The 9936-nt window shown below is 35.0% G+C and overlaps 1 protein-coding gene across 1 annotated transcript; it reads right to left on the bottom strand.

The window, feature by feature from the left end:
- Nucleotides 1–312: 312 nt before the first annotated feature.
- On the bottom strand, nt 313–9661 carry LOC133833590 (transcription factor MYB1-like). Its single transcript, XM_062263447.1, has 3 exons — nt 9437–9661; nt 9170–9299; nt 313–883 (listed from the first exon to the last, which is right to left on the bottom strand). Exons 1-3 carry the CDS (start codon nt 9612–9614, stop codon nt 313–315), a joined length of 879 nt encoding a protein of 292 aa, XP_062119431.1. The 5' UTR covers nt 9615–9661.
- Between the last annotated feature and the right edge of the window lie 275 nt (nt 9662–9936).

The following is a 9936-nucleotide window of genomic DNA, read 5'->3' as shown; positions in this document are numbered from 1 at the left end:
ATCAGATTACCAATCTGATCCATCAGGTGAAACAACTTTAGAGAATAACAAAAATTGTCGAGATGTCAATTTCAGGTTTCACCGACATGATTAATAAGTAGTTGTAGACAATAATGAGATAATAAACAGACAATACAAACTAATATATATATGGGTACTATAACAGTTGATCAAGAGAATTCTTAATAGTGTAGTACTATATATAAGTAGTTGTAGACAATAATGAGATAATAAACAGACAATACAAACTAATATATATATGAGTACTATAACAGTTGATCGAGAGAATTCTTAATAGTATAGTACTATATACTACTGCATTTCCTTCTCTGCTGAACTAATTCCAAGATCCCAAAGGTCCATGTCCATGACAAAGTCCATCGAGCGATTTTGGTAGCCATCTGTGATGAAAATACTACTGTTATTAGTAGTATAGTCCTTGATTTTTGACTCAGAAGGTCGATGAGAATCAACTTCTAACTCAGAGAAGTTTGCAATACTATGTTCCTCATCTAAACCAATATTGCTTATAGGGTTCATAACTTCTTGGTCCTTGTTGTTGATCATGCCATCTAATATGCTTTCCCACTCCCAGTTCTCATTGTTCTTCTCTAAAATAGGTTCAGGCTCATTAAGTGTATGAACATATTTTGGTGGTGGAGAGCTAATATTGTTGTTTGCAATAGTAGTAAAGTGGTTTCTGAAGGTCCGAGGAGAAGGCTTTATTATGTTGGATTTGATGATAAACTTGTCATCATCTTTCTTTTTCACGTGTTTAAGTTTATCATAGGCCATCATTACCTTCTTTCCCAAGTGAGTATTCCAATAATTTTTCACATCATTGGTTGTCCTTCCTGGAATTCTACCTGCAATTAAAGACCACCTGTGAAAGATAAACATTACTTGTTAATATGAAATAGATCTTGACGATATTGAGTATTAGAGAGAAAAAAAATATGTATATTTATTATAAATTACATGCTATATAATGATATATCAATGTTGAGGTTTCTAGCGCAACACAAAGTACTTTATTAACTTTTGAATAATGCTTTAAAATTGTGGATTTCTTTTAGTACACAAAATGCAAATTACTACCAAGTTCATACGAATCAAACAGTTCTACACAATACCTTTAGAGAAAATTACAAGTTGCATGGTATTTGAGAAAAAAATCTTAATATACAGTCATATAAAATAATTACAAATTTACAGCATAAAGTTTAATTTTCTATATAAACTATTCTCTATCTCTTACTTGCCACACAATTATGACTTCCATTTCAATATCTATAGTGGACAAAATCAGTCTGCTTGATAAAAAAGAATCCAACAAGCAATCACTCAGCCCAATAAACTAGCCTAAATAGCCAATAAGGCTCAAACCCATGTAAATGGGCTCGCATATGCAATGTACCATCCAAACACCCAAAACCATACCCGAACATGAACCCGAATACGCTCAGTCAGCCAGGGACCTTGAAACAGTCAAGGCTCCCACCACATTCGCCGAGAATATTTCGGAAAGAAACCACTTGGAGCGAGTCAAACGAATCAGAAAGACGGAGGAGAACGGAACAAAAGAAGGTCAATAAATAAGACCATCAGGGGCTGAGAAAAAGAGGAGATCAGATAATCACTGGACTTTCTTTACTCTCTAATTGAAAAAAAGGCTACTCTATTTCTGAGCGATCCAGTCAAGCAAGACTAGTTAGTCAGTCTAATTGGACCTGACCTAGTCGCTCGGCCCCTCCGTCATCGCCACCGTCACTCTGACCATTTTACGACTCTTCCATCCATCATTATTTCAATTATTTATATCGTAATTTTATTGCTTTCTATTATCTCTTATTACAACCCGACTGACTTGAGCGTCGGAGTCCCTTTGGCTGACACCCCACCGGTGCTCCCAATTGAACTCTCGTTTCTCTTCTCTTTGTTCTCGACAGGTTGCTGGTGCCCATCTACAGTATCCACCCACAAATTGATTTATTTTGTTTGCTGAACCACCAACACAATGATTCCAACAGTAGTATAAATGTTTTTTTTTATAACATGCTACTTTTATATATAAATATATATCAACTAAATTTATTTTTCTTTTCCCTAATATTCTCTATTTTTTTGTCTTCGTAGTCTACATTTTATTTTATTATCCTTTTTGTTTTTTTTAAATATTTTACATTTTACCTGATATTTAAATAGTTTAACAACGCATTATATAAACAAAATAATTATGATACATATAATATTACTATAAACTTATTTGAAATAAGTCAATCAATAAATTAGTATTATATATGTTGAGAGATGAGAAAAAAATAACAAAGGATAAGTAATTAAAAAATTGATCAAACTAAATAAATTTATGTTTTATTTATTGTGTTCAAATTCAATATCCATGTGTTACATTAGTTATTGGTTTAATAATTATAGTCACAATAATATTATTTGAATATTTTAAAATTAGGTTTATAAATCTTTGTTACAATTATGCTAATACAAATATAAAATATTTTTGTAAATATTGGTTACTAACAAGAATTTGGTTTGGTTTCATTTGTCAGTTAAGTGTGTTAGTTGTAAATTAGTTACAGTTAGCCGTTAGTTGTAGTTAGTGTTAGTTTAGCTTTATTGTTTTTCCATTACTATAGTTAGTATGTTAGGCAGGCCGGTTAAGTTAGTTAACCTCGTATATATAGATGTACTCTCTCTTGTATTCATCAATCACATTTTCACAATCAATAAAGATTTTTCTCTGTTTTCTTCATTTCCGCAATATGGTATCAGAGCGGGAAAGAAAGGCTTTCCCCCGATCTTGAGTCTTCTTCACCATCGCCGTGTTCTCTTCTTCTCCGGCGATCTTCTCACCAGAGTTGGTGTTTATCCTTGCTCTGCGTTTTCTGCACTCTGTTTTTCTGATCAGTGTTCTTCACCTGATCTCTCTTCAATCCAAAGATGTCTAATGATGATCAATCGACTCCTGCTACAATCGGTGACAAGTCTGCCCAGTCAGTGCTCAGGGAACCTGCGAATCCGGTCGTGCAAAGCAATCAAACTCTTCCGATGATCCAGCAAAGGAATCCCCTTGAAGATCCTTCTAATCCTTATTACCTCCACCATGCCGATAATCCAGGTAACATTCTGGTTTCTCAACCTCTCACTGGTCAAGACAATTACATGTCGTGGAGTAGAGCAATGCAATTGGCGATTTCTGTCAAGAACAAACTCGGGTTCTTGGATGGTTCGATCCCTAAACCTTTACCTACTGAACCTATTTTTTGTAATGCCTGGACTAGAAATAACAACATTGACATATCTTGGATCTTGAATTCTGTTTCTAAAGAAATTTCCTCTAGTATTTTGTATGATGAATCTGTTGCAGCTATATGGAATGATCTAAAGGTTTGTTTCCATCAAAAGAATGGACCACACATATACAATTTGAGAAAAGGTTTGATGAACCTAAAACAAGACAACCAGGGAGTCAGCATGTACTTCACTAAGCTGAAGACAATTTGGGAACAATTGTCTCACTATCGTCCTTCTTGCATCTGCAATGGTTGCACCTGTGGTGGTGTCAAGAAGCTCCAAGAACACCACCACATGGAGTATATCATGTCATTTCTGATGGGACTCTCTGATTCTTACTCACAAGTCAGGAGTAGCATCCTCCTCATGGATCCTCTACCTGAGGTCAATCGAGTCTTTCATTTGGTTACACAGGAGGAAAACCAACGAGAACACTCAACTGTTGCTGTTGACCAAAATCCAAGCATGGCCTTTGCGTTTCGCGGAGACAAGAACACCTCGAACAAAACTGATTCAATTGGACACAAGTCGTATCCCTAAAAGAGGAACAGGCCTTTCTACACTCATTGCAATATTCTTGGTCACACCATCAAAAAATGTTACAAGTTACATGGCTACCCACTTGGTTATAACAAGAACAACAAAGGAAAAGATGCTATGGCCAACCAAGTTCACACCAGTAATGACACTGGAACTTCTTCTGGTGACAGTCCAATCCTACTACCTCAACTCACCTCAACACAGTACCAACAACTTTTGAACCTTCTTGCTGTGCAACAAACTGGTGTGCACTCATCCGACCCTAGCACATCCACAGGTAACACAGGTATCGTACTCTCCAATGTGTCTTCCTTTCCTGTGAATGGCTCCAGGATATTGGATTCAGGAGCAACAAGACACATTTGTTCTGATCTTAAACTCTTTCAGTTCCTTTGCACTGTCACTCCCACTAGGCTCTTATTGCCTAACAATGACAAATTATTGGTCAATAAATGTGGATCTGTTGCTATTTCACCCCACCTGATGCTAAATGATGTTTTATATGTACCCACTTTTCAATACAACATCATATCAGTTAATTGCTTAACTGACCACAATTCTCTTTATGTTACATTCTTCACTGACCACTTCATCATACAGGACATTATCCACAAGCGGATGATTGGCAGAGGTAAATCCAAGAATGGCCTATACATACTGGATTCCTCACCTAATGATTCTCCCATTCTCTCCATCAGTGCTGATGTTTGGCACTCTCGGCTTGGACACCTTTCTAATAAATACTTGCATTTACTTAGTAATAAACTGAGTTGTAACACTGCAAATTTACACAAGGTTTCTCCTTGTTATATTTGTCCTCTGGCTAAACAAAGAAATCTTCCTTTTTCTAGCAACAATAATTTTGCTTCTAATATTTTTGATCTAATACATTGTGATATTTGGGGTCCCTACCACATTACTTCTCATTCTGGACACAGATTTTTTCTCACTTTAGTTGATGACCATTCAAGATTTACATGGCTTTACCTCTTGAAACAAAAATCTGATGCACTAGGTATTATCCCTCAATTTATGTCTTATGTTCAAAATCAATTTAACTGTATGTTTAAAAGGTTTAGATCTAATAATGCCCCTGAATTTGTTTTGAAGGACTTGTTCCAGGAACATGGAATATTACATGATTACACTTATGTTGAAACCCCTGAACAAAATGTTGTTGCTGAGAGAAAGCATCAGCATTTGTTGAATGTTGCCAGGGCTCTTTATTTTCAAGCTCATATACCAATTCGTTTTTGGACTGAATGTGTCATGACTGTTGCTTTCCTCATCAATCGAATCCCTACTCCTAATTTGCAAAATCAATCTCCTTATGAACTTCTGTTCCAAAAAGAACCTGACTATGCTTATCTAAGAAACTTTGGTTGTTTAGTTATTGCTTCTACCCTCACAGCTCATAGAACTAAATTTGCTCCTAGAGCTAGACCCTGTGTCTTTATGGGATACCCTCAGGGTGTGAAAGGTTATAGGCTTTATGACATCAACTCAAAACAGTTTCTCATATTCAGAAATGTTGTCTTTCATGAAACTATCTATCCTTTTCATAAACTGCATGAAGATGTCACTAATGTTGATCCTTTTACAGAACTTGTGTTACCCTCTTCTGTTGTGACTAACACACCTATTGATGATTATCCTACACATCACACTAACCCTGCAGAATCAAGTTCACCTTCACAAAATGATAATGCCTCAACATCACCTACTGCAAGCATGCCTCCATCATCAATTGATCCCATCCACATTCCACCTGAGGAACCTCCAGTGGGACCTAGACGGACGAGCAGACCCACTAAACAACCAAGCTACCTCAAAGATTTTGAATGGTACTCTTCCATTCAAGATCAATCTTCTACTCCCCATCCTCTCACTAAATTCCTTTCTTACACACGTCTAGCTAATTCTTACAAAGCTTTTGTCCTTGCAGTTACTTCACAGAAGGAACCATAGGCTTACAAACAAGCTATGCAATTCAAGCAGTGGCTCGATGCCATGGACACAGAACTCACTGCTCTTAGGAACAAAAACACATGGTCTGTTGTGCCTCTCCCACCTGGCAAGAGAGCAATCGGTTGCCGTTGGGTATACAAAATAAAATTTAACAGTGATGGATCCATAGAACAACACAAAGCTCGACTTGTAGCTCAAGGATATACACAACAAGAAGGCCTTGACTTCTTTGACACATTCTCTCCAGTGGCCAAAATGGTCACATTTAAATTACTCCTTGTTGTTTCTACAGTGCAACAATGGCATATGTTACAAATTGACATTAACAATGCTTTCTTAAATGGTGACCTCAATGAAGAGGTCTATATGAAATTACCACCAGGACTAACTTTACCATCTTCTTTGTCTACAGATTCTAACATGGTATGCAAACTTCACAAGTCAATATATGGACTTCGCCAATCATCAAGGCAATGGTACAAAAAGCTCTCTGATGCCTTGCTTCAAGAAGGTTTTAAGCAATCTCAGGCCGATTATACTCTCTTCACACGAGGCACAGACGATCAATTCATTTCCCTGCTCGTTTATGTCGACGACATTATTCTAACTGGACCCAATCTTGATGCACTACATCAACTCTAAGCATCTCTACATCAGAAATTTAAGCTCAAGGCTCTTGGACCTTTACATTACTTTCTGGGTTTCAAGATAGCCAAGGGAAAAGATGGCCTACTTCTCTCTCAACGAAAGTATACGATCCAATTACTCGAAGATACAGGTTATGCAGGATGTAAACCTGCTAAAACGCCCATGGATCCACGGACAAAACTAGATGACCAGCAAGGAGAACCCCTCACTAATCCTTCCTCATACCGTCAGCTCATTGGCAAGCTATTATACCTGACCTTATCGAGACCCGACATCACATATGCAGTGAGCTGTCTCAGCCAATTCATGTCTAATCCTCGAAGCACTCACTTGCAGGCCCTTAACCACCTGCTTCCATACCTCAAAGGGAGTCCAGGACAAGGTCTTCTTTATTCGCCCCACTCGTCACTACATCTCAGAGGCTTCTCTAATTCATATTGGGTTTCCTGCCCCATCACGAGATGTTCCACAACTAGCTTCTGCATCTTCATATGAGATTGCCCAGTCTCCTAGAAAACTAAGAAACAACCCACCATTTCCAAAATTTCTGCTGAGGCAGAATACAGAGCACTTGCAGCAACTACAAGCGAGATAACATGGCTTCAGTACCTCCTCACAGACTTGAACCTGCCTCAAACCACACCAGCTTTCATTTATTGCGACAATCAGTCAGCAATACACATTGCTAACAATCCCACATTTCATGAGCGAACTAAACACATCGAACTTGATTGTCACTTCATTCGTGACAAGATTAACAACTCAACTATCCGGCTTATACCTATCTCCAGCAACCTCCAACTTGCAGATGCATTTACTAAACCATTGCCTTATACTACACTTACTTTCCATATACACAAGATGTCTGTATATAATCTATACAGTCCACCTTTAGGGAGGGGGGGTAACAAGAATTTGGTTTGGTTTCATTTGTCAGTTAAGTGTGTTAGTTGTAAATTAGTTACAATTAGCCGTTAGTTGTAGTTAGTGTTAGTTTAGCTTTATTGTTTTTCCATTACTATAGTTAGTATGTTAGGCAGGCCGGTTAAGTTAGTTAACCTCATATATATAGATGTACTCTCTCTTGTATTCATCAATCACATTTTCACAATCAATTAAAAAAATTTCTCTATCTTCTTCATGTCCGTAATAGTTACAAAATTATATTTTCTAATTATAAAACTAGTTTTAGAAACTTTTGTTACAAAAATAAATGTTTTAGTTACAATTTAATCTCTTTTTAAACTAATTTTGTAAATGTTAGTTACAAAAATGTAAAAGTTGCTTACCAAATAGTAACTGATATTTACAAAAAAAAAAATTGTATTTTCCATTTTGTGGGTACAATTTCACTACTTTATATTTACACTTTTGTCCCTCTGTATTTTTGTAAAGAAATTCCGTATTTTTGTAATAAACCTTATTTTTCATATCTTTTTTAGATTTTAAAGTATTTTTGTAGATTTTCCATACCTTTATGCTCAAGTTTCAAGATGTTCTATCAGAAAATGCTCAAAAATCTGTTTATATAAGAACTAAGAGAACTTAGAGCAGTTAAGCCCAATGACTCGCTTCTTGGGCCAAGTGCCATTAGGTGAGTGCATTAATTCACTTTATAGCTAGAGAAATTTACAAAAATGGTAAATTTAAACTCAGTTTTGTTAGATACGGACAAAAAAATAATGCCACTAAAATATGGCTTAATCTGTTTCTTTAATATTTTTACGGTTTTTTTTCCTGTATTTTGATAATATTATTTTTGTTTTCTCATATTTTTTTCACGATAATTAGTTACTCTAGTATTGAATTAATTATTCTAAAAATTGACGTGGTAATAACTTGTTACTACTATCAACCTCATATCACTATCCATTCCGAAAAACAACAGAAGCAATAAAAAATGTACCAATTTGAAAACTGCATATTTGTTAAATTTATAAAAAAAAATATCATATTTTATGTAATTTCCACTTATAGCTACTTGGCCTAATAAATGTACTCTATCCGCCCACAAGAGTATTCAATAAGAAAATTCACTTGTCTATTGAATTAGAAAGAATTAGGGAAAAAAAGGAGCTGATATTAACATAATTTTATTTCTAAATATATATTTTTAATTAAAATAATTCAATTCAAATTTAGAACAAACAATTTTTTTCACGTTTCCCTTTTCTTTTCTTTTTTTTTGGAATTGAAGTTCCGTCTCTTTGTTAACATGTCATATATTAACAAGTTACTTTTTTGTCAGATATTATCCTATCTACATAAAATAGAAGATATATATATCATTTTCATAGTATATTATATATGTGTAGAGGTTATTATCATAGCTAGTTTTAACGCTTATTATTATACATATAATAATCGAAACTTATAACTTACCTATATTTTAAGATAAAATACTTAAGTGGCTATCATAAACATAGTTTAGTGGTACGTAATATATACTTTTTGTTATCCCAAATTCAAATCTCTTCTCACATAATAATAATAATAATAATAATAATAATAATAAAGTGCCATTTTCTTCTCTAATTAAATTCAAATTATTTGAGCCTAACCTTTTAGGTGGCAGTTAATGTTAGATCAAGAAAACACATCAATGTTAAAAATAGACATTTTAAAAGTATATATGATTATGCTATAATTAAATTAATTAGAATTGCACAAGCTTATTAAATTCATATTATCATAAACTTGCCTGTTCCCTAAAAGCTTATGAAGCCTAAGAACGAGATCAACTTCATCCGCGGTAAATGTTCCCCGTTTGGTACCTGGCTTCAAATAATTTAACCACCTCAGTCTACAACTTTTCCTACATCTATTCAACCCTGCAGAGATTTCAACAAAATAATAATTAATCAATCTATATATATCTGCTTAATTAAATATAATAGTCAATAATTAATTAAAATATATATGCATATATAAATATTATTATAGTTTATGATCGAGAGTACGTACGTACCAGCTCTAGAAGGAACAAGATACCATTTCCCTTCACCATACTTGTCTACGCACTCCCTCAGAAGATCGTATTCTTCTCTGCTCCATGCGCCTTTCCTGAGTGCACACCCAGAGCCAGAGGAATCGCCCTCCCTTTGATCCCTTACTACTACTGTCACCATATTAATATTGCTGCCCATAATGTATTATAATATATATGTGATTACTTGATGATAAACTAGCTAGCTTTCCACTCCTATATAATTCTATATACATATATATCGATTGAGCCAACTACAAAAGAAAAAGGAAATAAATGAATATCAGTGTATATAACTTTCCATAACATATGCGCGCGCACACACACATATATATATATACACCCTAACAAGGCAGCACTTTCATTTTCCAATTTTACTGACGACTGACGTGCAAATCTAATAACCATAACGAAAACGAATGGGCCTGTCTTACATTTATGGCTTTTGTCTTTTTTCTCCGCGCGTAAAAAGATACGCACAC

The sequence above is a fragment of the Humulus lupulus genome, chromosome 1, assembly GCF_963169125.1.
Source record: "Humulus lupulus chromosome 1, drHumLupu1.1, whole genome shotgun sequence".
NCBI lineage: Eukaryota > Viridiplantae > Streptophyta > Magnoliopsida > Rosales > Cannabaceae > Humulus > Humulus lupulus.
Note: the sequence above shows the minus strand (reverse complement) of the source record. Positions and strands in the feature narration are given on the sequence as shown.

Bases quoted from the DNA above. Each gene is read 5' to 3' on its own strand.
- LOC133833590 (XM_062263447.1), bottom strand. From the start codon at position 9,614: ATGGGCAGCAATATTAATATGGTGACAGTAGTAGTAAGGGATCAAAGG. The intron at 9,300-9,436 runs GTACGTACGTAC...AAATCTCTGCAG, and splicing joins TCTTGTTCCTTCTAGAGCTG to GGTTGAATAGATGTAGGAAA. The intron at 884-9,169 runs GCAAGTTTATGA...TATCTTTCACAG, and splicing joins CATAAGCTTTTAGGGAACAG to GTGGTCTTTAATTGCAGGTA.